The following is a 24,891-nucleotide window of genomic DNA, read 5'->3' as shown; positions in this document are numbered from 1 at the left end:
GCAGAGTTTCACAGACGAGTTAAGGCTGATGATATGACTCTCAGGTCTCGGAAAAAAAGCTTCTCGTAATATATATTACAGGTCATCGAGAAATCGTTTTCTCACCTAACTCGAGCCCACATGGTGAATACATGGCATTTTCAAATGCGTTGTACAACCACAGCCGTCCAAGTCATGCGATGCCATTACCATGATACTAACTAGAAGGGCCCACTTGAATTCCAAATCCCCAGTCGTCTCCAACACAAACAACCAACATCAGAACGCACAGAAAGAAAGAAAAAAAGAAAAATAATAGTCTACAACTCGATCAAGCTCTCCTCGACCACCGCCCTGGGTTGCGGTTGGTGGTTTGGCACTATGGGATAGTCCCTTTGTTCGACAGAGGGGTATGTCGAGTTCTGGGGGGGATATCCGTGTTGTGGTGAGGAAACGTGCTGCGGATATGCTGCTGCCTGGGGAGGCGGAACATGGTGCACTTCCTGGGGTGGAGGAGGGTACGAGTATTGGGGCTGAGTCTCCGTACCGGGAGTAGAAGGCTGATACTGCCAAGCGGAAGGAGCCGAGGGTGCCTGCGAGGGCAGTTGGGAGGACTGCTGCTGTTGTTGGTTGGGGTCTGCGATAGTGCTGGTCTGGCTAGACGGGGGAAGGTGGGGTGGTGGCATGTTGGCCGGAGGTGCACCTGGTGTCTGCGATGTTTCTGTGTGGTGCTGCGGGGTTGCTGGCGCATTGTAACCGCCATACTGTTGGTACTGCGGCGCACCGGCGTAATTCGCATTCGAGGGGTCAAATTGTGGCGGTTGGGAGTAGTAGTTGCCATATTGGGGCTGTGTTGGGCCCATTGCCGGGCTCTGCGGCGATACTGGTGTTGCCGTCGCCGCCGGATGCGAAGGTCCTCCGCCATAGAAACTCTCGGCCGGAGGTATTGACGGATACGGATTATTCGTGAGAGGAGGGGATTGGTAGGCAGCTTGGGGGATCGTTCCACCCAATCCGTGGCGACCATATGTGTAGCTCATCCGCTCTTCCAGCATTCTGTCGTAATACCTGACGACTGTTCCAAGCTTCGCGTGGAGATCACATAGGGTTTCTAAAACGCAGTAAGCATGTTGCGTGCTTCAACGAGAAGAGGGTTGAATATCAGCGTACCATATCTGCTCATCGTCTCGCCGAACGTCCTAGCCAACTTGGGTCGCAGCGCGCCGATGCTCTCGTACAACTCTTGTATTTGGGGTTCCCGCAAGATTGTGCCTGGTGGTTGTGTTTGTAAACGATCCACCAGAGTTGCGAATAAGCTGATGTTTTCGGCCTCCGCAGGACTCAACTCGTGATCGGGTCGCTCGATCCTGGCAGGAGTGCCTGCCGCCGCGCTACTGGCTGAAGCCGAAGGCATCGACCACGTTGCCTTCGCTTTCTGTTCTTCCATATCACGCAGACTCGCCGCGATCGCTGCCTTGAGTTCTTCATCTTCGTCGTCGGTGGCCGCTACCGGGGCAGGTGTGCTCTTTACCGGTGTGCTCTCTGGTACTTTCGTGGGCTGTTGATATTGAGTTTGATGCTTCTGATGCTGCTGGGGATGCGGTACATAGCCGCCGCCACCCTTCATGTCGTCCAACGACATTTGAAGCGCTTTCTTCAAGTCCTCATCATCGTCCTGCTCCACCCTGGGGTTCCTCGGCTGCATCATGGGTGCAGCCATAACCCTCTTGATGGACGGAACCCTTGGGTGTTGAAGTTTTGGAGGTAGCTTCCGTTCGGTCAGTTTCGTATGGCATCCATCACACACTCTGACCGGTTGAACGATGCCGATGTGAGGAAGGGGTATCGATTTCGATGAGCAGGCTCCGCAGAAGACGCTACCGCAGTTTCGACAGTGATGTTTGCGGTTGGTGAACGTGAAAGTGGTTCGACATCGCATGCACACATCGGCGTCAGACCAGTCCGGTGGCTGTAGTGGTATTAGTTGAAAGTGGTTCCTAGGGGGTTTGGGGGTTTGGGACACCAACAGCTGAAGAGTCTATGAAAGTGGACGAGACTCTTGTGGGCGGAGGGAAGTCAAATCCCTCACTCTTCAACAGCCGGTAAACATCTCCCGCGTATGACAAACTGGAGTTTCCCTCGAACACCGAGGCCCAAAGTTGGATCAACTCCAGCATCTTTGCCCTGACTTCTGGGTTTACGGCACCGGGTGCTCGCAACAATGAAACCAAGTTGTCCATAAACTCGCGGGAAGCGATCTCGACCAGAAAGTGGCTACCACCATTCTTTACGCAGGTATCGGTGAGCTAAACACATGTTAGAAAGCTATACCTCAACGCGCGCGTTAGACCACACGAGCCATACCCCGAGAGCGGCCAGCTGAACGTTTGGATTCTTGTGACCTATCCGCTTCTTCAGCGATCGCATAGCTTCCTTCGGCTGCACCGTCTTGCTGCGAATGATATCGGAAATCTCCAGGTTCAGGGCGATATCCTCTCTACGTGATCGCGCGCCACAAAAGTTAGTATCAGGCTCTAAACGACGGCAGGTCGGGGAACCAAGACGTACAGACTGGACGATGTAGCTTTCTCCACCTGCTCGTCCAGATTTGAGTTAGAAGCGCCGAACCAGGACGCCATGTTGTTTGTGATTACGGTTGTGGTTGCGGGGAGGTGGTTGTTCGTGGAAGGTTGGGAGGCGGACGTGGGGATGCAATGAGCTGGTGGGAGGAGCTAGGTAACTGGTCGGTGAGAGCGCTCGCCGGGATTTGCCTTTGAAGTGTTTCGACAGTTGGTTAAGCTCAAGAGGGGATCTATTCAGCTTTTGGCATCAATCAGGGTCTTTATCGCGGTTCTTGATGGATGGGCTTGGAGGGCAGGACAGTGGTGAGCGAGCGAGGGTGGTTGGTGGGGCTATGGTTTTTAGGTTGGAGAGTGACGACGCAATAGTGGACAGGCTGATGAGGCCCTGCGCACGCTCTTCACGTGACAGTGTTACACCGCAAATAAATCGTCCCCGGTGTCCGCCAAATGGCATGAGTGATTTCAGATAAAGTGGCTACATTGTATTGCTCATAGGCTCTATGCCACTAGCTTCGGGGAATCCCTTATCCCAAGACAGAGGATAGAGGCTTTGGATGGAGATGAAATGGATCCATGCGCCCGAACAGCCCGATACCTACCAGTATCGATCCGCTGCGTTAGAAGAGCTCTGTAGGTTCTGATTAGACATCTCTTACGTGGCTGAAGACACCACATCTCCGCTGACAAGCTTTCCCCGCAAGTACATACCGGTAAAGCATTGATTTAATCGCGTGAGCCTTCTTGATGGCCAGATATCGTGGCGCGGCAGCGATATGATGAGGCTCAGTGTCCAAACTCCGGGCCTTTACTCTACTTCAACTTCAACGGCACCACACACACGATACCAGCATCAAAGAGAACTCGATGTCCTCACCGTTGTAAGAACCGGGAATCTCGGATGCTCTCTAGTTATTGAACTCGCATTCTCCAGGTGCAAGTGGTATCATCGCGAGTGCTTCCTCGTGCCTCGACTAGGTAACTCCACAACGCCGAGTGGCACATGTAGACAAGGTTGCGCGTCTTTCAGCCTCCTTGGCCCCCCTGCCCCACCCTCGACACCCCACACGCCAGCCTTCTGTTTCCCAACTATCGCTTCTTGGTTGCCAGCTTTACCTGCTTGCTGGCTTGCTTGCACCTTCACTCCACGGTCACCCTGATCCCTCCTTCCATTGTACCCACTCCCAATACTGCTACCCTTGACCCGTCTTCACGTCCCTATATAGAAACTACCTCGCCAGGTACCACAGAGCGGCAAAAAGAAGGGTCGACGATAAACAACTACTCTTACCTTCCCATCACCAACTAGCTACTACTACTACCACTACCACTACCAACTACAACTCTGTCCGTCATGCGCGGAATTACCGCTCGCACTCTCTGATCATGCCGTCCAACCCCCCGCCTCCGCATAGCCGGTCAGCTCCTGCTCTTTCGAAGCGCACCGTTCCTTACCCGCACATCAAAGATATAATCGCCCGGACGAACCACCTACATCCCCAGGACCGTGCAACGGTCTGTCTCTCCTTGAAGCTGTCACGAGCATGTGTATGCGTATGCGCGTGTATAAGGACCAGGTCTAACGCTTGGGGCAGATCAAATCGTGGATAGAAGAGGCGAAGACGCACTGGCATCAGGCGAAATGGTTTTATGACCTCAGCACGCTGGATAACGCATATGTGGAATATCTGTTGGCGTTTACCATACTTGTGGATATCATACCGAAATGCTCCGAATATGCCACATTCCACGCCGAAAAGGCACCGCTCTTCCACGAGTACGCGAGGCTCCGCGGGGTATGTCATACTGTCCCCCGGGTGCTGACGTACGCCGCCGGATCATTGCTTATGTTCTACAGGACGTCTCCAGCCGGGAGGCTGATTTCCAGCGGGCTCGGAGAACGATCGAGGAGGACAATGCGAATTCCCAAGTGCCGGCTACATCGGATCAGCTGGCGGCAGTACAGAAGGACCCGGCGGCGGCAAAACCGAACGGCACACCTTCACAGCCATTGCTGAATGGAGCCAAAAGGGCGCCGGATATCCGGACAAAACCAGGACATCTATCTTCAAAATCACTCGTAGCCAATTCGGGGGCGGATAGAAGGAGCTTGGATGCTGGAGCAGAGCTTCAGGCCCGGTTTGGCCGCCTACGCGGTGACAGTGGCGTCTCGGTGAAGGATCTGCCTGCATCGCTAGTTCCTGGTCTCGGCCGTCCTCAAGGGCCTCGGTCAATGCCCAACCAAGCTCTTCACATCGATGTAGAAAACGTACTGCCGCAGATGCCACCGCCAGTATACTCGCCGTCTACTAGCTATGGCTCACCGAGGGGACTTGAACCACCTCGAAGCACTAGGGCTACGCAGGCAGATGTTGCGAAGCCAAAACTTCCGCCGCAAACTGAAATACAGATGACTGCTGAAGTTCTGTATGGATATCTGAAGGCCAATTCTGGGGTTACAGTGCTTCTACTCGATGTTCGTCCCCGAGACGAATACGACCAAGGGCACATCTATTCACGCTCTATCGTGTCCATTGATCCGATCGTGCTCCGAAAAGAGTAAGTGCCGAATCCTCAAGTTCCATACCTTCTAACTCGCAGCCAGAATGTCAGCAGATGATCTAGAGGATGCCTTAGTCCTTGCCCCTGCTACTGAGCTGGAACTCTTCAAAGCTCGAGCTCAATTTGACCTCGTGGTTTACTACGATCAACAGACAATTGATACTACCTATATACAATCATCAATGGGCAGTCCGCAATCGAATGTTTTGCGGATTCTCCACAATGCACTCCATGAGTTCAACTACAGCAAGAAGTTACGCAGACCGCCATTACTCCTTACCGGCGGACTCAACGCCTGGGTTAATATATTCGGACACACATCTCTCAAGACCGAAGAAGCCCCGGCTCCATTTGTGCCTTCCATGCACAGACGCTCTCAACAAGTCGTAAGAGTACCTACTCCCCTCCTCCTCGAATGTAGATCACAGAATCCCCCTCCGTATCCCACTCTTGAAAATGGTGTCACGTCCCAAGCCGTGACGATGCCAGCTGAGCCCGGACCTATCAATATCGAGGAAGAGAAGGTGTGGATGGAGCAGCTTCGGAAAGAGAACGAGTATGGATCCGTCTCAACTATGGACGGCAATACCAAACGGAGGAGGACATCGCTCACACCCAATTCCGCGGGGGGCGCGGTCTTTGCCAGGACGGTGGAGGAATACGTAAAGCTTCCTGTTTACTCAACCACTGCTAAGGCTAACACCAACTCTAGTTCCAACAATACCCAGGAAGTCCACACGGACAGGAGAGCATGATGCCCAGAATTCCCGACTCTCCCACACCAAGGCGTAGCGCAAACACCATTATCGATCATCCATTCAACGTGTTTACCGATGTGCGGAATCCTGAGTTCAATCCTCCAGTGTCACCGGTACGACCACTCCCTGTGGCGGCACGCAGGAGCTATAGTGGGGTATCGGATCCGTTAGATGCAGCAGGTTCTCACCCAATGCCTATCAGGCCCCCCAAAATTGCGCTCGCTCGCAGTGTCTCGGGGGCAGTCAGTAATGGAACCACCGGCCTTAAGAACTTGGGAAATTCCTGTTACATGAATTCGATATTACAGTGCATGAGCGGAACAATACCACTCTCTCGATACTTCCTGGACGGTAGCTACAAGCAGCATATCAATAAGAACAATCCCCTTGGCTCGAGAGGTGTCTTAGCAGAGGCTTTTGCGGGCCTGATACGGCACTTGTGGAGCGGCGAATATCCTTTCATCGCTCCTGTAACACTCAGGGTATGTATACCGCCATTATCCATCGCCTCCAACTTCTTACATCAATGCAGGAAGTTACTGGACGGTTGAACGAGACGTTCAGCACCAGTAGCCAGCAGGATGCCCAAGAGTTCCTTGAGTTCCTGTTGGACGGCCTCCACGAAGACCTCAACCCCCACGCCAGCAAGCCCAAGCTCAACCCGCTAACAGAAGGGGAAGAGCGTCAACGCGAACTCCTCCCGATGCAAGTAGCCTCGCAAGTCGAATGGCAACGCTACACGCACCAAAACTATTCCATAACTGTCAACTGGCTACAAGGCCAACTCAGTAGTCGCCTCACCTGCCTTACCTGTCGCGTCACTTCCACCACATACAGCCCTTTCATGTACCTCTCGCTGCCGATTCTAGTCGACCAACGCGGCACCTTCACACTTCACGACTGCCTCCGCGAATTCACCAAAGACGAGATCCTCTCTGGCGACGACGCTTGGCACTGCCCCAACTGCAAGACCCGCCGCAAAGCCACAAAAAAGCTCACAATCATGCGCCTCCCCCACATCCTAATCATCCACCTCAAGCGCTTCACGAACCAGGGGCGGTGGCGAGACAAGCTCAACACCCAAATCGATTTCCCACTCACTGAACTCAACTTGACTGAATACGTTCCCCCGCCCCTCTCCCCCGAGGCCACAAGAGGGACAAGAGTGCGAATGGAATCGAGCCCGGAAACTACGCCGCCGTTTTACTACAACCTGTACGGCATCGTGAACCATTACGGATCCCTCCAGGGTGGCCATTACACGGCCGTTGTTAAGGACTCGTTTAGAAAAGTGTGGAATACTTTTGATGACTCGAAGACGTCTCCGATCGATGAGAGTAGGGTTCTGGTTAGTTTTCTCTCCCCGATATTCCCCCCACTTCTCTACTAATACCACGGCAGTCGAAGAATGCATACGTTCTGTTTTGGGTCCGTACGAAGGTTATGTGATTTCGTTCTTGTGTTTTGTTGGCGCATATAGTTCAGTTGTTGTAGTTGTTTCATACCCGACCAGGAGAAATATCTGTTGTAGTTTGCTAGCTGTTCTGGGGCGGGGGCGGTCTTCTTTCGTCTGTGCTGGGTAGATGTGGGTGTATTATTAGCGAGCGGGAAGGGAAGCAGATTTACGTGAGATGAAGCTGGAGCTGGATGGGATAGAAATCTGGATCTGGGGAAATTAAACAACGTATAGCAACAGCCCTCGGAGAAGTGGTGTGTGTCCAAAGCATCCATCACAAATGGGATTACAGTAGCGACCATATGGCAATTTTTGGCACTACAATCATGCGAGTGAGGCAGCATGATCAGAGTCCTTTGATTTGCACTTCGCAATAACCAGTCCAAGCTCCTTTACGCCGTCCAGGCCCATAGCACTCGCATCACCATGCCACTAATACGCAAGAACAAAAATAGTGATGACGATAAACCTAAGTTATGTACCATCAACCAACTCATATTACGCAGTCACCTTTCCATTCGTCTCGTGGTTGCCATTCATGGTAATCGTCAAGTAATTCCAATCTCACCTCCCCCATCCAAAAACAAACGCCCCATTCAAGCCTCGTCTAGTAAGCTTATTCCCAATCCGCCTCCTCGTCACTACTCTCGTCTCTCCGCTATCTTCCATCAGAACAGTACGTAGGGTAGGTGGGGATGTAGGGGATGTAAAGTACCTTTCCCTTTTGCGGTGGGCTACCCGCAGCCTGGCTGGGTGCACCGGAGACGACGTCGTAGCTTGCCTCGCTGTCGCTGCTAGTCTTCGGTTTCGTTGCGGGTTGGGGCTCTGGCTGGGGCTGAGGCTGGAGGGTATCGGTTGAAGCTTTCGGGGCCAACACTGGGGCAGCTGGGGCAGCTTTGGGTTCGGCGACAGGCTTAGCTTGCTGCTCATCGTCCTCATCTTCCTCTTCATCCTCGTCGTCCTCCTCGTCCTCGGAATCATCCTCATCCCAGCCGACCTCTTCCTCCTCGATCGCCGCGCCCTTCAACAGCTCCTTCCTCTTCTTCTCCTCGAAATCCAGCTCATTGCGGAGGAAATAGTATCTGATCCAGAAGCGCGTGTACTCGACCTCGTCGGGCACCAGCGCCTCCATGGTAGCGCGCAGCTCCGGGTACTTCTCCAGGTCCGCCGCGATGCGCGACGTCTCCTTGTCCGCCGAGAACGAGGCCGCAAACGGCGCGAAGCTATCTACCGCCGGGTCGGTCTTGAAGAGGGCGTGGTTGCTGTGGAGGAGGTGGAGTTGCGCGTCGAGGCGGGTGGTGCTATTCCGCGGTTCGGTCAGCATTCCTCTCCACACGCATGCAAACAGGAGAGGAGGGGAGGTACGCACAAGATCTGCTTCTTCCCACCCTCTTTCGCCGCCTCGAAGACGACCTCTCCCTTCTCGCCGCCTTCACCTTCTGCCGCCACCGGCGGGGCAATCGTGATAGCATCCCGCAAGAACCCACCTATGCTAGTCCCAAACTTGAGAAGGTACTCGTCGGCCCTTGCCTCGACCGCCTCGATCTCCGCCACGCCCTTCTTGATCTTGTCCAGCAGCCCTGGCGCGGCTCCGGCGCTCTCACCCTTCTCCGCGCCCTCGTGTTGCGGGGTCGACAAGCTCAGGGCGCGCGTGCGCGCCACCAGGTTCGTCCGCAGGTCGCCGAAGCCCTTGACGGCGGTGGGGTACTCTTTGCGGGCGGCATCGTAGTAGCTCTCGCCCTGCCTCCATCAGCCCTCGCTCCGCTCGAGATTGGTATAAAAAAAGGTTACCTGTTTCTTGACAGTCCCAACAAACGCGCCCAGCCGTGCGCCCCACGGAGAACTCGAGATCGCCTTGTACGCCTGCTGCAGCTCCTCGTTGAGAGACTCTTCTTCGGCCGAGGCCGCGGGCGCAACCGACTTGCCCTTGCCTTTGTCGTCGGCGGAGACGTCGTCCGTGAACGTGTGGTCGTAGGCTACGTCCATTGTCTGTTGCTTGTTTGTTGTGTTGTGCTGGGTGAAGGGAGGGGGAGAGGGGGAGAGCTGGGGGGGAGAGCTGGGGTGAGGTGATCAGGCACAGCACATAGAAAGGAAGCCAAGACTTTAACCGTGCTTTTTGGATGGGAGCTGTAGATAACTTGAAAGAGCTCGGTGATGGGTTGACACGAGACACACCTACTTACGCAAGTATTTACAGGAACGACGCTTGGAGTGTAGCAGCATTAGAGTAAAGTATGTAGATAGAAGAAGGAGTAAATAAGAATAAGATGACGATACCCCCAAATGAATGACAGTCTTATATCCAGTAGCAGGTATTTCATCCTCATAGCATCCGCATCATGCATCGCCAAGTAAAAGGAAAAAGGAACGAAAGCAGAAAGAAGAAAGAAGAAAGAAACCTCAGCCAGCACCTCGAATTAATACACAAGAAGAATGAGAAAATGGGAAGAAAATGAGAAGAAAAGGAAAAACTATTTTCAAGAAACAAAGGACCTCGTTCTGCACAATCTACTTCCACACGTTCCCAAACAGATCATCGTCGAGTCCCGAAGCCCCAGGGGTGACCTTGACTGGGGCGACTGGAGCAGTAGTGGTAGTTCCAGAGCTAAAGTTTCCCCAGTCGTCGTCGGTGGTACTCACGTACGACTGCTGAACGGGGGGTCTCGAAACTGGCGCGGACGAGCCCCAAGCGTTCGCTGAGGAGTTGGAGGACAGTGAGGGGGTTCCCCAGGCGTTGCTGCTGTTGGCGGCTGCGGACGTGGTGGCGGCGGGGGTTACCCATGCGTCGGCATCGAAGGACAGCGAGCTGAAGCCGTTATTCAAGGCGACGGGCGCGACGGGTGCCTGTGCTTGGGGAGCTGCGGAGGCCCCGAAATCAAAGAGGCCTTCCAGACCGGAGGATGCGCTAACGGGAGAGGGCTTTGCCGGTGCGGGGGTGAAAAAGCCACCGGATGCGGGCTTGGATAGCTGTGGTGCAGCTGCGGTCTTCTTCATGCTAGCGGTGAGGTTGGCAAAAGGAGATGGCTTGGGGGGTGCGGCGGGGGGTGCATCCGTCGCGCTGAAGTTCAGACCGCTGAAGGAGCTGTTCAGGTCGCCATATGCGGACTGCTGCTGCTGTTGTGGCGGCGGCATCATGGATGTCTGCAGGGGTGATCCGAAGTTGCCCATGGTGGGACTTTGCATCTTGGGTTGCTGCGGCTTCGGAGAAGATGCGTACAGCGAGAGAATCGATCTGTTGAGGTCGGGGCGAGAGGAACTCATCTTGCCCGGGTCCGAGTTCACAGACGAAGGTCGCGGCGAAGGGGCCGGCGCGGTGCCGAAGATATCAAGACCCAGCAGCGAGTTGGTATCGGGCTGCTTCGGCTTCGGGGGCGATCTCGGCATCGGGGAGGACCTTCCGGCGGGCTGGTCGTCGATGAGAGTGTCGAGCGGCGACTGCTGCTGCTGAGGACGGGCAAGCGGGGCAGTGGCTGCCGCAACAGCTGCCGCCGCCGATGACTTCCTCTCGAGCTTCTCCTGCACCTGCTTCAGAGGCTACATATTCAATTAGCCATATCTTCAAAGGGCGGATATCTAGTCTCACCACATTGTCATCGTCAGAGTCCTCCAGCGTCGATGGGTCGGGCATGCCTCCTTCCATCACCCAGCGCTTGGATTCGTATTTGGTCCGAATGAAATTTTCAATCTTCCTGTTCCTCCGTCAGCGCCATCGCATCCATACATCGCAGCTAGCGACTACATACGCTTCTGAGGGAACATGTCCCGGTGCGAGGTTGGCTTCCCAGTACCTATCCACACGTCAGTCCCGACTCAATTCATAAACGCAGCACCCATCAACTCACTTGTTCGCGCGAGTGTTTCCCCACTTGACCACACTCTGCACCTGCTCGTCCGTCCAAGTATCCAAGTCCACTGACTTAACCTTGCTGATGTGCGTTCCCATCCCACGATGTATTCCCGAACATCTATCGATCCGTCAGTCCGAAAGCTTCACCTAAACCTCCCGATCTCCCACCACCACCACTCACCTGATGCAGATAAAGATCCCCAAGTTCCAGCTCGCCCATCGTGGCAGCTTATTGCGTTTACAGTCAGCGCAGACCCGGTTCGCCGGCAACTTTAGGAGGTTCTTGATGACGGCCTGGTTTGCGGCCGTCTTGTCTGCGGCTGGATTCAATCGTCGCGACATGGAGAAAGGGTAGTGAGTTGAAAGGGGTGTGTTTGTTTGTGCGGGGTCGACTCGCTGAAAGGAGGTTGTTGGCTGTGGTGATGCCCGCGTGTTGGTTGGTGGTGGACGGATCTATCGTGGCAGTTTCCTGGAACACAGAAGCTTGGGAGGACAGGGGTAGTGAGTGGCGGTGCAAGCGGCGCAGTTGTCATGTGGCTGTACTGGGGAAACATAAGGTATCAAAGAGCCCAAACGCCTTGTCTAAATCTGATCAAGCTTCGGAAGACTCCGAAGACGCGGCGGGGTGGTTTCCGAAACAGTTGCATGAGACTCTGCTGATTCACTATGACCAGTATTATGCAGCTCGCTCTATGTAGAGTACTTCTTCTCGAGGACTATGGTCAGCAGTATGCAATCAGCTGTCTCAATTTACCCATGCTGCACAGTTAATCAGCCTCATATACCAGTTGCACGGACATCACCTACAAATAACCTATCTTCAAGCATTGTCCACAGTCCATCACTCGTCCTCGTTTCCCTCTATTTCCTCCCAACTTCCCAAGCCCCCATGGCCGACACCGCTCGCTATTTTCAACATTGAAGCCGAGCTTTAGTCCACCGCACCTACCACCGAGCCATCTTCAATCAACCATATCGGTCCAGACTTTCGGCAACGCTACATTCCCGCGCCGCCACCGGCAGGGATGCCCGGAGGATTTTCAGGCTCCGATTGTATGCTGGTTCGACTATTTTGTTTAAGCTTATTCTACGCGTTCAGATCTAACGGAGAGGAGATATGGGTGGTGACAGTGTTCTATCACCTTCGGTTCCAAGCTCGGAGTTGAAAATTGTAGGTGAGAGGTACGAAGGAACGAGAAGTTTAGATTATTGGTTGCTCAGGAGCTGTATGATTGGAACAGGCAGTATATTCGACCAAGTAGAAATAGAGCACTGACCCGCAGTATTGGACCGCTTGTATAGTCTTGTAGTGTTGGGCTGTCGTATGTACCGGTGCTTTACAGTTCCGCCGGGATTTCTGTTTAACCACCCTCTATATTTACCATCTATATTACTTACTTCAAAGATCCAACCAATATTCTTCACCTACAATCTTAGGAACCTTTGGATGGAGGTTGCTAGCCGAGGAATCGGAGTTAGAGTTGGGTAGTGGGTGTTCCACATACCGAATCCCGAATCCCGAATACCGGATTACTGCAAAAAGTGACATTACAGTATATTTTCCGTTCAACAGCCAATGGTAATCGCTTAAAATAGAAACGGAGTACTGTCTGGATCACAATGCACCGGTACTCCTCGGCCAAGCTCAGCCTCGATATTCGGCCGTAAGCCTCGTGTCTTGTCACGCACTATCACTCGTCTCCAGTCGACTCGTCCACCAACTCACTTTCGCGAAATACTCCTGCCAGGGTACATACTCGCAATACCTCTATGGCTCGTCCAAGCGAATCTCACTCCTACTCTTAGGGTACCCGGTTACAAGCTGCCGGGTACTTACAGGCCAGCCAGCTTCTCCCTTCCGCATGTGAATATCCGGCTAACTAACCCCCACCACCACGCCCGGAAAACGCGGGGAGGATCACGGCTGCAAATTCTCCTTCCAGATCCCCAGCCGCGAGACGGAACATTCCCCGCTATTGCAGATAATCCAGGCTTGCATCCGCACCGTAAACAGGGTATGGTGCTTTAGAGGTCACTCGCTGACGGGATCGCTGACATCGAGGTTGGTGTTTGCCACGTGTCTTCAGCTTTCAGTGATTTCCGAAGTCTCGGCCGTTGCGATTGTAGAGCGAGGAGCCCGATGAGAGTCAATCTGTTACAGCCCAGAGAGCCCAGAGTTTATGTCAACGATCTCGAGACCAAGCCGGAAGGAGCGCAACCCGAGTTAACTACATGGTCAAAAGTCTCCGGGGAATACCGGTGGAGTGCTGCTCGTAGGGGACAGATTATCGACCACACTCGGCACTACCCCACCCTCCAATCACCCAGCTTGGAAAAAAAACATCCATTACCCGACGCAGCTTTCGCGGCTGCAGGGGTGGCACCGTACCTTCCCTCGGGGCTAGAGAAGTTAAGGTAGTTCCATAAGTTCGTTCTCTGATCCATCCCTTCCTTCTATCTGTCAACTTTCTTTTCTCTCCACCACCTAACCAACCCGCGACACAACACCTTCGCTCACCACCCAACACTCACTTCGTACCTCACTTCGCGATAACCCACCATAAAACCAAAAAACCCACGATCCAAAACAACATGTCGGAACTCAAGGAGTACTCGTACGATGACATCAAGTCTCACAACATTAAGAAGGTTTGTTCCCGATCCCGCTTCTCCCGATCCCCTTCCCATCCCCGGCAATGCTAACAACCGCAACAGGATCTCCTTATGGTTATCCACGACAAGGTCTACCAGTGTTCCGGCTTTGTTGACGAGCACCCGTACGTCTCCTTCCTCGTGACCCACCTGACCATGCCTTACTGACACCTTCGCAGTGGAGGAGAAGAAGTCCTGATGGACGTCGGAGGACTCGACGCTACCGACAGTTTCGAGGACGTTGGTCACAGTGACGAGGCTCGCGAAATCCTCGCTGGACTGTTGGTGGGAACTCTCAAGCGCACCCCCGGCGACCCGAAGCCCAAGCTGTCCGCTTCCGGTTCGCAGGCGGCCAACACTTCCTCCGCCGATGCCGGAACGTCAGTGACCCCCCTTCCACTTCCACATCTCCTTCCTGTGCAGTGCACGTGCTGACGTGTCCCCCATGTGTGAAAAACAGTGCGATCTACGCTTTCATCGTCCTGTCGATCATTATAGGATTCGGCGCGTTCAAGTACATGGCGTAAATGAACGAACGAAATGAAAACGCGGCGTGCAAATGGTTCCAGTGTGCTTTTTACTTGTCGGGTTTCGTAGCTTGCTTGCTTGGGGGATATCCGCGTGTTTGCTTTTGTCATCAAGGGCTGGTTGTAAATCATAGAACATAATGATCGTTGTGGCGTGGGCTCAAATCTTTACTGCGTCGATGCTCAGGGACGAGAGCAGAAGGGACGGGCTGAGATTGATACCATCTGTCCTTACCATACTGTACAGTGCCGTGGTCCCGATCGAGTGGCGCGACCGTGGGGATTTCAAACCATCGCTCCGCGTCAATGACTACCATACCCTGGATTTGGAGTAGGTAGGTGGACAGGTGATCCACCTAACCTCCATACAGCAGCGATTGGTTACAGATGCCACTCATATCCTGAAGAATCGAACTCAATTTAACCGGTATCTAACGATAAAAAGCATTGCACGAAGGGAGGTATTGCACGCAAAAGATGGCGAGAAACAAAGTAGATACAGGCGAGTAACAGGAAGAAGAAACTAAAACACAAATTGACTCCCGTTCTCCTTGTCATGAGCCCCCAACTGCACCCCCTTTCCCGTATGTAAACACCCCCATTGAGAAAAAGGAAGGAAAAATAGACCTAAACCCACAAGAGAACCGCGACATGAAGAAATTGGTGGTACAAGAAAGACGGATGGACATGAAAAGACAAAGGTGTAAAAGAGCATACAGTCGTGAAAAAGTGAAGCGTGAACAGTTGCGTAACACTATCCCACCATCTCATTTCCTCGGACGTCGTGGATCATTCGTTACAACATTCCTGTCTCTTTGAAGACAAGGTGCTGCTCGTAGAAGGTCAACATCTGTGGATGATTGAGGTTAGTAGTGAATTGATGTGGTGGGTGGGTAGGCATACCCTCTGAGGACACTTCTTGTAGACGACCGAGACATCGTGTTGTGACTTCCTTCCATTGCTCCTGGTACCGCACCGTTAGCCGCAATTATTATTCATCTTCGTTCTTCCGCGACTTACCACTGCACGTAGCAGACCAGACCGGCATCAGTCTTCTCGATCGTATCGATATGAGAGATGACATCTTCCCAGTTGCCCGCAGGAGGCTTCCACTTATCGCCCTTGGTCTGCTTGCGGGTGTCCTTCTCTTCATCGGGGCTCTCCGCGCGGAAGGAACCAACCGGGCTAGCAAGGCTGGCTGTCACCGAAGTCCTGGGCTTCTTCGCCGATTTGGCAGGAGTACCAGCAGCGCTCGCTCCGACGGACTGACGGCCACGCTTACGCACCGCCGACATTTGCTGCTTGGGTCGTCCACCGATCGATTTGTAATAGTCCTGTAGGATCACATCCGAGCCACCCCTGCACGTGAAACCATTAGCCATCGCATCACACGAAAACTAGCTGCAACGTTTGGTTGAAGGATAAACTTACGTGAGGTGCTCTTCTGGTTCCCAGGTCCAGTCTTTCTTGAGAGGATAATCTACCCACTTTACGTGGAAGAAAAGCTTCTGTAGATATCAATGTTTCGTTAGCTTGGTTGCAACGCGTCGCGTGCGCGACCGTTAACGCGACAAGCAACATCGTAACCATAATTACTTACGGAGCCCACAAACTTGTGATCCAGAATCGAGTGGACCGTGTACAGGTTGTCAGCTTCATCCACGTCGGATCCCTCATCTTCGCTTCCGTCCTTAGCAGCGACTTCGTCGTCGGACTCGTCGGAAGCTACGTCGGTCTTTTTTGGGAGGATCACATCGTCGTCACTCTCCTCGTCCGACGAGTGAATCTGGGGAGGCATGGTGTTGGTAGTTGTCTTGAGTTGTGAGGGGAGAGCGGGGCTGAGAAAAGATGGTGGCGAGTGAGGGCGGGTGGGGGGTCGAGAGATGGGGGAGGTAAAGAAGGCGTCGAGGATTTGTGGATTATGGTGATGTTGGTTGGGCTGAGACAGAAATAGAGAAACGTGACAAAGGAAAGGACGCGGGTTGCGTTAAGGTAGAAAAGCTTGGCGCGATTCTGATGTCGCTAATGACCGTCAATGGAGCAGTGAGGCAGCCAACACGTAAGCCGCATTCACTCTCGGGCAAGCAGACGATGGCGACAAACAAAGAACCAAATATATAGAAGGAATGGGCCGTGACAGTTTTCTTTTAAAGTGTTTCGATTTCTCATATGTAATTCTCTTCTGAGACTATAGTACAAGTATCAATCGTGAAACATAAATCTAACCGTATGATACTCGCAAGGATGCAGCTCATGAGATAGGACTCGAAGAATGGGCCGTGTATAGGCTGCGGATTCGACCCCATACGATTGCACATTACCAATAGACGAGAAAAACACTTCAAAGTACTAGGTATGTGATTCGCGAGAGTATGCGGGGAGCTCGAGGCAGCCTCGATTCCGGCACTGGGTATCACTCGGCTGTTACCCGGATCCGCCTCGTGCCTGAATCTATCCGTCGCGTTTTCCCAGCTGATCGCCGTCAATTTGACCTCTACACGCCCCAATTCCACCTCACTCTCCACCGTAACGACAATCACCACTCAGAACCTTCAGTACCAACATATCATTACAAGCGTAGCCCCTAACAATCATCGCAATGGCCGCTGGTATGTCAATCTCTTCCTCCTTCCACTGAGTCGTACTGACGCTTCCTAGAACAGCGCCGACTGCTCGAGCAGGTAAACCATCTCCGTGTTCCCTCGTTTTCCGACCAGTCTAACCCGCGTAGTTGATGGGCACGCCCAACGCCTCTACATCAGGCGGCCACTACACCGACCCCAACGTGTGCCGTTCCTTCCTCGTCGGCACCTGCCCCCACGACCTCTTCACAAACACCAAACAGGACCTGGGCACGTGCAAAAAGGTACACCTCGAATCGCACAAGCAAGAGTACGCAGCAGACAAAGGGCGGGGACGCGACCCCGGCTACGAAGTCGACTATGCGCGCGATCTGTCCAAGTACATCGATGACTGCAATCGTCGCATCGACGCGGCCCAGCGAAGACTCGACAAAACGCCGGATGAAATCACTCGGACCAACGCCCTTCTGAAGATGATTGGCGATTTCGATAGGAGTATTTCTACGGGGTTGCTCGAGGTGGAGGTGTTGGGCGAGCAGGGACAGGTCGCAAGGGCGCTTGAGGAGTATCACAAAGTGCGCGCGGCGAAGGCGGAGAAGGATACGAAGGAGGTATGTTACACATCTATACGGTGGTGTGCCGGTGTGGACGCTAACAGCAAGTAGAGGGAGCTAAAGGCGTTGTCGGATAGTGCCGGACCCAGTGGGCACCAAAAGCTGCAGGTGTGTGATGTTTGCGGCGCATATCTTTCGCGACTGGATAACGACCGACGACTGGCAGATCACTTTTATGGAAAGGTATGGTTGCACCGCTGTGCTAGGTTTTGGAGGGCTGGGTACTGATGGGATACAGATGCATCTGGGATACGCACACATGCGGTCGACGCTCAAGAAGCTGCAAGAGGAGCACGGATTGCACACCGGTTCTAGGGGCGGTCCTGGCGGTCCACCGCGAGACTACGATGGTGGCCGGCAGTCGCATCATGGTGATGGCGGTTACGATCGTGGGGGTTACCGCGGAGAGGGCAGAGGCGGAGGTGGTTACAGAGGCAGGGGAGGAGGTGGATACCGTGGTCGAGGTGGTGGTGATTGGGGTGGAAGAGGTGGCGGAGGTGGTTATGAAAGGGGAGGTGGTGGTGGTGGCTACGAGAGGAGAGGTGGAGGCGGTGGATACCGTGGTGGTGGTGGAGGCGGCTGGTGAAGGAACGGCGTCAGGTCAGACTGTACCCACCAGCACCTTCATTTTTAACGCCATCTTCTACTGTATTATAGCTGTAACGACCCGCGGTTTCCTGACGTCGGTTGGTACATACCCAGCCGCCCTAATAAGAAGGATGACAGAGCTCACGAGGAACATTCAGAGAGAAAGGGCACCTGTATTACTCCAAATGGGAAATCCGTTACTCGCTCTCAAAGGAAAACAACTGACCATACCATTCAAATCCAGTACAAAGATGTCATCATCAATGCAAGAGCAGCAATAAGAGCAGCAACAAGAAAAACAACCGACCCTGAACTCCCCTACCACCGTACATACAATCCATAACAAACATTACCCATTCACGTCACAATCACGATCCCGGCGCAGCAGTAGGAGTGGCCGGACTACCGGCCTCAACCTGATCCGCCCAGGACCCCAGTGCAGGCGAAGCCATCGGCAACGCAGCAATAATCTTCTTCTCCTTGTCGGTAGTCCCGGGGAGGTCTGGCCACTGGCTTTTATCTTCGACTGGTGGCGTTGGTTTCGCTGTCGCAGCAGCTGGCGCGGCGGATTGTTTGGTGTCGGCGTCGGTGGGTGCGTAGGCGGAAGAAAAAAGATCACCTCTCCCCCCTCGTCCCTCTCTGCCTCCTCTACCACCGCGGCCACCGCGGCCACCGCGGGAATCATAGCTACCGCGGGATTCATAGCTGCCACGAGGGCGGCTCTCGTCGTTCCTTCTTGAATCCCAGTTGTTGCCATGCGCAGATGATTCTGGGGCGGGGGTGATTCCTCCGTTCACACCACGACGGAACTGCGAGCCTGGTCCACGCGGGTTATAGTCCTCCTCCTTCTTCTCGCTATCCCACTCCCTCGTTTGAACAGCCTTCATCTTCCGCGCACGGTTCCGCTCTCGTTCATCACTGTTGCCCCACATATTAGCCTGCACACTTTCCACCTCCCATAGAGCGGTGATGCATACTCAATCTCCTTCCGATTCTTCATCTCCTCGACCCTCATCCTGCCCTCCCTCGCGCGCCTCGCCGAATCCTGCGTCTTCCTCTGCTCCTCCAGCACCTGATACGACGTCTGATCGTCCGCCGCCTTTTGTGCGCGCTCCGTCAGCCGTGCATTATTAAGTCGCACGCGCTCCATTCGCGCGGCGAGCTCATCCTCCGTAAGTTTTGGCTTTTTGATGCCGCCGGAGAGCGTGCGCTCGGCGCTGGTGGCCGCGGGCGTGTGTGGGTGCCGTGGGTTACGGGGTGCCGAGGGCGCGGACGGGGGTGGCGGTGATGGGTGCGCGATAGGCTGGATCTCGGACTCGAAGAGATCGTCGGCGCCGCGCGTTTGCGCAAAGTCGTCGAGGTCTTCGTACTCGGGCATGGGCGGCGGCGGCTGAAGGTGGGGGTTAGATACGCAGAGCTACGGGCAGGTAAAAGTGGGGTAGTTACGGGTTGGGTGGAGAGTTCTTCAGACATTGTGATTATCGCTGGGTGGTCGTGGTGGAAGATGGTGGGGGGATGGAGATATGGTTGCGGATGTCAGATGGGATGAACGCTAAATGCGGGGGTGTATGTAGAGTATATAGACTACTTTTGTGGGGTTCCGATGATCCCTCCCATGCAAGTTGTCGCCGGTTCTGCAGCATCGATCAGCTTGCGGAATAACCTGCATAGGCTCATCCCGATTGTCTATACGTCACCTCAGCCGGCCACAACCCCACCACTGTCCGTCCCACCACCTGCCCCACTAAAATGCGGCCTCCCCACCTCTCCGCGCTCCGGCGCTTCACCACCTCCGCCGTCTCCCACCACGAAAACCCGCTCGGCCTCCCGCACTCCTCGTCGGGCCCCAAATTCTTCCCGCGGGCGCAACACGCACCGCCCAAGCCCCGGCGCCTCCCGGGGATCTCCAAGATCATCGCCGTGTCCAGCGCCAAGGGCGGCGTAGGAAAATCCACGCTCGCCGTCAACCTCAGTCTGTCGCTCGCGCGGCAGGGGCGCCGGACCGGGCTGCTCGACACGGACATCTTCGGGCCGTCGGTCCCGCGACTGCTGAACCTGTCGGAAGCGGGCGAGCCCCGGTTGACCAACAAGGGAAGACTTGTCCCCATGGAGAACTATGGCGTCAAGAGCATGAGCATCGGATATCTGGTCGGCGAGGAGAAGGCGGTCGTCTGGCGCGGCTTGATGGTCATGAAGGCGCTGCAGCAGCTGCTTCATGAGGTCGAGTGGGGCGAGCTGGATGTGCTCGTCCTCGATCTGCCGCCGGGCACCGGTGATGTTCAACTGAGCGTTGTGCAGCAGGTTGTTGTCGATGGTGAGTCTTCTTTCTGCTGGGGGACCAAGGGGAGGGGATGGCTGGGCTGATGGTTGGGCGAAGGCGCGGTGATCGTGTCCACCCCGCAGGACATTGCGTTGATCGATGCCGTAAAGGGCGTGAATATGTTCAAGAAAGTCGATGTTCCAGTATACCATCCCCCACTTCTTCTTCCCCATTTCACCAGCACTCACGCGCACAGATCCTAGGAATGGTCCAAAACATGAGCGTATTCACCTGTCCTAATTGCAGCCACACCACACACATATTCGGTAGCGAGGGAGTTGCACGGGAATGCCAAAAGCACGAGCTAGAACTACTGGGTGATATCCCGTTGGATGCGAGCATCTGTGAAGATGCAGATCGGGGAAAGCCTACGGTTGTGGCCAGAGATGGACCACTGACGGATGCATACAATAGTATTGCATGGAAGGTTATAGGAAAACTGTGGGGATAGGGAATCAGGATCGATTGCTACGGATGACTATCTACTCCTCAGGCTTTTTGCCCAGACGTTTGTATTTCCGTGGGTCATTGCGACTCATCAACCTGTTGATATGTCAATCAGCCACTGCGCGATAGACACTATGATTCCTCCGGGAAAGACATACCGTTTATCCCTCGTCCCCTTCCCTCCCTCCCAGTAATGTGACAACTTCTTCGAAAGGAAGGCATTCCCGCAGAATCTACATTCATCTGGACGGTAATTCTGTTCCCTCGAGCAGAGACCGCAGATCATTCGGTTGGCATGTTCGGATTTGTGCTTTTCTGCTTCGTCGTGGCATTTGTCGCATGGAAAGACCTTGCTGCAGCACGAGAACCGGAACCAGCGTGTGCTCTTGCGGTAGTGCTTGCACCGGCCTTTGTGAGGAAGCTCGGTGCCGGCTATATATCGCGCTTTGTCGGTTTTGGCCTTGAGGGGGATTTGTTGGAGGCCGACTGGGAGGAGTCATGTTAGACGCAGTTGGACTGGAGGACGGGAGACATACGTTTATCGTTCTGCGTAATCCTCAGGAGCTTGAATTCGGGAATATAGAGGCCTACATTCGTTAGCAGCTATATAGTATGCATGCCGGACAAGGTGAACGAACTCATTTTCCGGTAGCATTCTCGACAGTTGGCCGAAACGCTCTGCCCACGCACGATGTCCTTCATTCCGGGCGCTGGCAACGGCGTCGAACAGATACATTGTGGGGTGAAGGAGCTGGGGAGAATCTCGGCGACGGTGCAGCCGTCCAGGTCGAAGAAACCAAGGCGGTGCGAATTCTGGTGGATGAAATCCTTCCGGAAACCTGCAGAGGTATTGTGAGCTTCCAACTGCTGTGGCTGGAGAGGGGGGAAGCTTACCAATTCCCATGATCTCCGAACATTTCTCACACCTGAACGCTTGGGGCTTCCCCACCATTCCCGGGGGTGTTCCTAGCAGATTCAACGTCTCCCGTTCCTGCTTGCACTTAGTACATTTGATGTTGACATTCAACTTCAGCACCTCAAGCAGCTCCACACCGGACATCTGGATCCCAGGACATGACAATGAAGTGCCACGTTCTTGAGCAGCATGTGGAACATCATCCGCAGTTGCGGCGGTGTGGTCCTCAGCCGCATGCTCATCGCCGGATGAGTCTTTCAAGTCCGAGTAGTCGTCGGAGTCCTCGTCATCGTCCCCGCCGTCGGGGAATGACCACTCTGGTGGGCGAGGGATCACTTTGATATGGGTTTTAGTCAGGGGGTCTTTAGGTGCGGTCGGTAGCCCCTCTTCCTCTGTTGTGGCCTCTGCTTCGGCCTCTGCTTTGGCCTCTGCTTCTCTTGTGGCCACTTCCTCTGCCTCTTTCTCTAGTTTCTTTCTCGCCGGAACTTTCTCTTTCTTCTCTGCGGCCCAAATGTGCAGCCTGACAGCCAAAATATTCACCGCCGCGGTCAAGCTCACATTCATATTCTCCTCGACAAACTCGGTAAAGCAGTTCTGGATTCTCTCTTTAATCCCGTCGGGCACGCCAACGAGTTCGATCCTCGCTGGTTGAAGATCGTATCCCATAGGCACAACAAGCCGTACGCTCCGTATCGGAAGCAGCGGTACGGGGAGTAAGTCCTTCCGCCGCGACTCAAGTGGAACGATGTACTCGATCCCATCCGCAGACTTGGAGAATACATCGGAGAGCTTTAGTCGCGCTTCGAGCTGTCGCGTTTCCGTGTCACGCCTCGCTTTTGCTGCTGCGCGGCGCTCGGCACTGACCGGCGAGGGTATTTGTTTTCTCACATCCACCTCAGCTTTCTTTTCCACCAGTGGAGGCCGCGGTGTCTGAGGAGATGATGGCGGGGGTGTAACTGCCGGCGAAAAATTCGGAACAATCTTCAACGTCACCGCCTTCTCTTCGGAGAGCATGGCTTCGAGGCCTCGATCGAGCGCATTCATGAGCTGCAGCAGTGTCGCCGTGCGTCTCCTCTCCGCCAGCTCGGTAAATCCCCGCTCGACATTTACGCGGTAGCCTAGCGGAATCTCGGGGTTTAGAACTTCGATACTCGGAAGAGGGGGATTCGGGAGTGACGGTTCGCGGTAGGAGGCGGGGACGATCAAGCGAAGTTTTAGGACGTTGATTGAGTAGACGAAATCGGGATCCGAGGGCTTAAGCGAGAGGGTAAAGGTTGTCCCTGAAGTGGAGGAGAGGTTGAAGCGGCGCTGGAGCTGTGAGAGCTCGAAGGTGCGTGGGTCGGCATCTGGCGTGGGCCTTGCGGCGATTTTGGAGGCTTCGACTATCGGGTAGTGGCGGCGTTGGTCAGGCACTGAACCTGAGGGGCCGGAGGAAGTCATGTTAGGCGGTAATGTGAAGGACTGAAAGAGTTGACGGAGATGTTTAATTCTTCATGGCGAGCTCGAGATATGGTAGATTCAGTTTGTAGTGTCGATTCACGATGAGTGATGCTCTGTCCCAGTGACGCAGGGTGACGTCGATCGGAGCGTATGCACTATGTATTTCTATTGGTCACGTTTAAGCTGCCTTACAATAGTGAGACACAAAGCTAAGCTCTTCATAGAATATGATAGGAAGCTCCTTCATGTCATATCTCGTCGAGAAGTATATTCCCGCAGCATAACTGACCAGAACTCACTCCTTATCCTATACAAATCCGTATACAATCAGAATTAAAAGCCAGAACCACTTGACCAGAACCCAGCCGCAAATTGCAATCAAACCACAAACTTCCCCATTCCCTCCAACCCCCAACATGCCAATCCGCCCAATCCCCATTCTCTCCTCTAAAAACCACAATATTTTTCCATTCCATCCGAATTCTGTAACACCCGATCCCTAACCTCTCGCTGTCATGCGCGGGCGCTGACCGAAGTATGTCGAACGCCCGACCTCTGGCCTGATCGATAACTACGACGGTAGCAATCCCTGAGAAGTCTACGGCTTCTGCGAAAGTGAAATTCCCCTTACCGCGCAGGGCAAAGCCGACGGCCGCACCTTGTTCCGAGACTTTCCGTAACAGCTTGGGAAAAGCTCCTTTACTAACTTCTATGTAGGGCTTCTGCTACCGGTATCCCTTGGTCCAGCGGATACATGGAACAGTTGTATCGTGCAATAGGCAGTGCTTATGTACTTTCAATCACGCCGAGAAAGTCTTCGTGGGTGCGAGGATAGCGGTTTGAGCCTTTGTGACCAGTTCGTCCGACCTGGATGCAATGGTCCTCGAATCGGTGGGCAGACTCGAGATATGGAGGTACCGTCTGATCTGCTCATATAGTTGAGCGAGAGCGTTACGTTTGAAAAATCGACGAAGGCTCGAGACCAGCAATGGTGAAGTTGCGGCAACTTGGCGACTCCCATGGGGATTGTCGTGCTCAGAAAGCACCGTAGTTCTCTGATGGACAACGGTTTCTACTCGCGGAGACGAACAAGCCCAGAAGGTAGTGGGTTCCACATTGGCTTCGCGTAAATATTAGTGGCATCGACGATCCGCTAAAGGATCTTGTCACTCCAGCACCTAGTAGAGCGAGAAAATGGCCTGTGGAGACAGTTCTGTCCCTTCGGGAACTCTTGGCGGACCGATATGTTTTGGTTTGTGATAATGCAACGGAGGGAAAGTCTCTGGTGCTTCTAATCTCGGGTTCTTCTGAGTGTCGGGGGATATCTCTGTGACTGGTATGTGGGCTTGTTTGGCAGACATGATAGTTGGATCTGATGGCTATGTTTGAGCATCCCATGAGATGATGTTGCTCTTCAAAGCAATACTAGGCTACTTAGCTCTAGCTCATGCGCACCGAGAGACCCAAAAAAGGGTGAGGAAAAAAACGTGATCAATTGAAGAAGATGATGATAAGAAAACAAGACGAGACGGACGAACAGAAACAGTGACAGCAGAAATATTCAAACGTTGAACGACCGCATTGGATCTCTCCTATAACACTTGGTCTCACCAGGTCCCGACAA

The 24,891-nt window shown here is 53.9% G+C and overlaps 10 protein-coding genes across 10 annotated transcripts; 4 read left to right on the top strand and 6 right to left on the bottom strand.

Moving 5' to 3' along the window:
- Window positions 1-46: 46 nt before the first annotated feature.
- BZA05DRAFT_474807 (uncharacterized protein) lies at window positions 47-2,896 on the bottom strand. Its single transcript, XM_051488144.1, has 5 exons — window positions 2,548-2,896; window positions 2,344-2,476; window positions 2,007-2,285; window positions 1,150-1,948; window positions 47-1,090 (listed from the first exon to the last, which is right to left on the bottom strand). Exons 1-5 carry the CDS (start codon window positions 2,616-2,618, stop codon window positions 300-302), a joined length of 2,073 nt encoding a protein of 690 aa, XP_051338442.1. The 5' UTR covers window positions 2,619-2,896; the 3' UTR covers window positions 47-299.
- Window positions 2,897-3,610: 714 nt separating this feature from the next.
- Window positions 3,611-7,602, top strand: BZA05DRAFT_401552 (uncharacterized protein). The gene is made up of 7 exons (XM_051483999.1): window positions 3,611-4,073; window positions 4,154-4,354; window positions 4,417-5,117; window positions 5,164-5,782; window positions 5,833-6,360; window positions 6,411-7,226; window positions 7,280-7,602. Exons 1-7 carry the CDS (start codon window positions 3,945-3,947, stop codon window positions 7,325-7,327), a joined length of 3,042 nt encoding a protein of 1,013 aa, XP_051338441.1. The 5' UTR covers window positions 3,611-3,944; the 3' UTR covers window positions 7,328-7,602.
- Window positions 7,603-7,881: 279 nt separating this feature from the next.
- On the bottom strand, window positions 7,882-9,581 carry BZA05DRAFT_77049 (uncharacterized protein). The gene is made up of 3 exons (XM_051488622.1): window positions 9,126-9,581; window positions 8,704-9,074; window positions 7,882-8,635 (listed from the first exon to the last, which is right to left on the bottom strand). The coding sequence occupies exons 1-3, from the start codon at window positions 9,318-9,320 to the stop codon at window positions 7,993-7,995; spliced, it is 1,209 nt and encodes a 402-aa protein (XP_051338440.1). The 5' UTR covers window positions 9,321-9,581; the 3' UTR covers window positions 7,882-7,992.
- Window positions 9,582-11,715, bottom strand: BZA05DRAFT_77052 (putative GTPase activating protein for Arf-domain-containing protein). Its single transcript, XM_051488623.1, has 5 exons — window positions 11,363-11,715; window positions 11,177-11,299; window positions 11,078-11,122; window positions 10,918-11,023; window positions 9,582-10,868 (listed from the first exon to the last, which is right to left on the bottom strand). The coding sequence occupies exons 1-5, from the start codon at window positions 11,521-11,523 to the stop codon at window positions 9,843-9,845; spliced, it is 1,461 nt and encodes a 486-aa protein (XP_051338439.1). The 5' UTR covers window positions 11,524-11,715; the 3' UTR covers window positions 9,582-9,842.
- Window positions 11,716-13,773: 2,058 nt separating this feature from the next.
- Window positions 13,774-14,360, top strand: BZA05DRAFT_338985 (cytochrome b5-like heme/steroid binding domain-containing protein; the record flags this gene model as incomplete). Its single annotated transcript, XM_051480914.1, has 4 exons — window positions 13,774-13,830; window positions 13,897-13,958; window positions 14,013-14,213; window positions 14,294-14,360. The coding sequence occupies 4 exons, from the start codon at window positions 13,774-13,776 to the stop codon at window positions 14,358-14,360; spliced, it is 387 nt and encodes a 128-aa protein (XP_051338438.1).
- Window positions 14,361-14,758: 398 nt separating this feature from the next.
- On the bottom strand, window positions 14,759-16,383 carry BZA05DRAFT_401545 (uncharacterized protein). Its single transcript, XM_051483998.1, has 5 exons — window positions 15,961-16,383; window positions 15,792-15,868; window positions 15,381-15,719; window positions 15,264-15,324; window positions 14,759-15,210 (listed from the first exon to the last, which is right to left on the bottom strand). The coding sequence occupies exons 1-5, from the start codon at window positions 16,156-16,158 to the stop codon at window positions 15,157-15,159; spliced, it is 729 nt and encodes a 242-aa protein (XP_051338437.1). The 5' UTR covers window positions 16,159-16,383; the 3' UTR covers window positions 14,759-15,156.
- Window positions 16,384-17,094: 711 nt separating this feature from the next.
- Window positions 17,095-17,947, top strand: BZA05DRAFT_316412 (uncharacterized protein; the record flags this gene model as incomplete). The annotated part of the gene is made up of 3 exons (XM_051480387.1): window positions 17,095-17,553; window positions 17,608-17,739; window positions 17,795-17,947. Coding segments are annotated over 3 exons (744 nt in total), but the record flags the coding sequence as incomplete, so codon positions are not given.
- Window positions 17,948-18,468: 521 nt separating this feature from the next.
- On the bottom strand, window positions 18,469-19,691 carry BZA05DRAFT_76899 (uncharacterized protein). Its single transcript, XM_051488621.1, has 3 exons — window positions 19,616-19,691; window positions 19,122-19,534; window positions 18,469-19,062 (listed from the first exon to the last, which is right to left on the bottom strand). The coding sequence occupies exons 2-3, from the start codon at window positions 19,520-19,522 to the stop codon at window positions 18,513-18,515; spliced, it is 951 nt and encodes a 316-aa protein (XP_051338435.1). The 5' UTR covers window positions 19,523-19,534; window positions 19,616-19,691; the 3' UTR covers window positions 18,469-18,512.
- Window positions 19,692-19,750: 59 nt separating this feature from the next.
- Window positions 19,751-21,061, top strand: BZA05DRAFT_76825 (P-loop containing nucleoside triphosphate hydrolase protein). The gene is made up of 3 exons (XM_051488619.1): window positions 19,751-20,458; window positions 20,522-20,607; window positions 20,661-21,061. The coding sequence occupies exons 1-3, from the start codon at window positions 19,894-19,896 to the stop codon at window positions 20,913-20,915; spliced, it is 906 nt and encodes a 301-aa protein (XP_051338434.1). The 5' UTR covers window positions 19,751-19,893; the 3' UTR covers window positions 20,916-21,061.
- On the bottom strand, window positions 20,792-23,418 carry BZA05DRAFT_76839 (uncharacterized protein). Its single transcript, XM_051488620.1, has 5 exons — window positions 21,806-23,418; window positions 21,550-21,750; window positions 21,448-21,498; window positions 21,070-21,397; window positions 20,792-21,007 (listed from the first exon to the last, which is right to left on the bottom strand). The coding sequence occupies exons 1-5, from the start codon at window positions 23,265-23,267 to the stop codon at window positions 20,947-20,949; spliced, it is 2,103 nt and encodes a 700-aa protein (XP_051338433.1). The 5' UTR covers window positions 23,268-23,418; the 3' UTR covers window positions 20,792-20,946.
- Between the last annotated feature and the right edge of the window lie 1,473 nt (window positions 23,419-24,891).

The sequence above is a fragment of the Tricharina praecox genome (genome assembly GCF_024521635.1).
Source record: "Tricharina praecox strain CBS 144465 chromosome Unknown BZA05scaffold_16, whole genome shotgun sequence".
Classification (NCBI taxonomy): Eukaryota; Fungi; Ascomycota; class Pezizomycetes; order Pezizales; family Pyronemataceae; genus Tricharina; species Tricharina praecox.
Note: the sequence above shows the minus strand (reverse complement) of the source record. Positions and strands in the feature narration are given on the sequence as shown.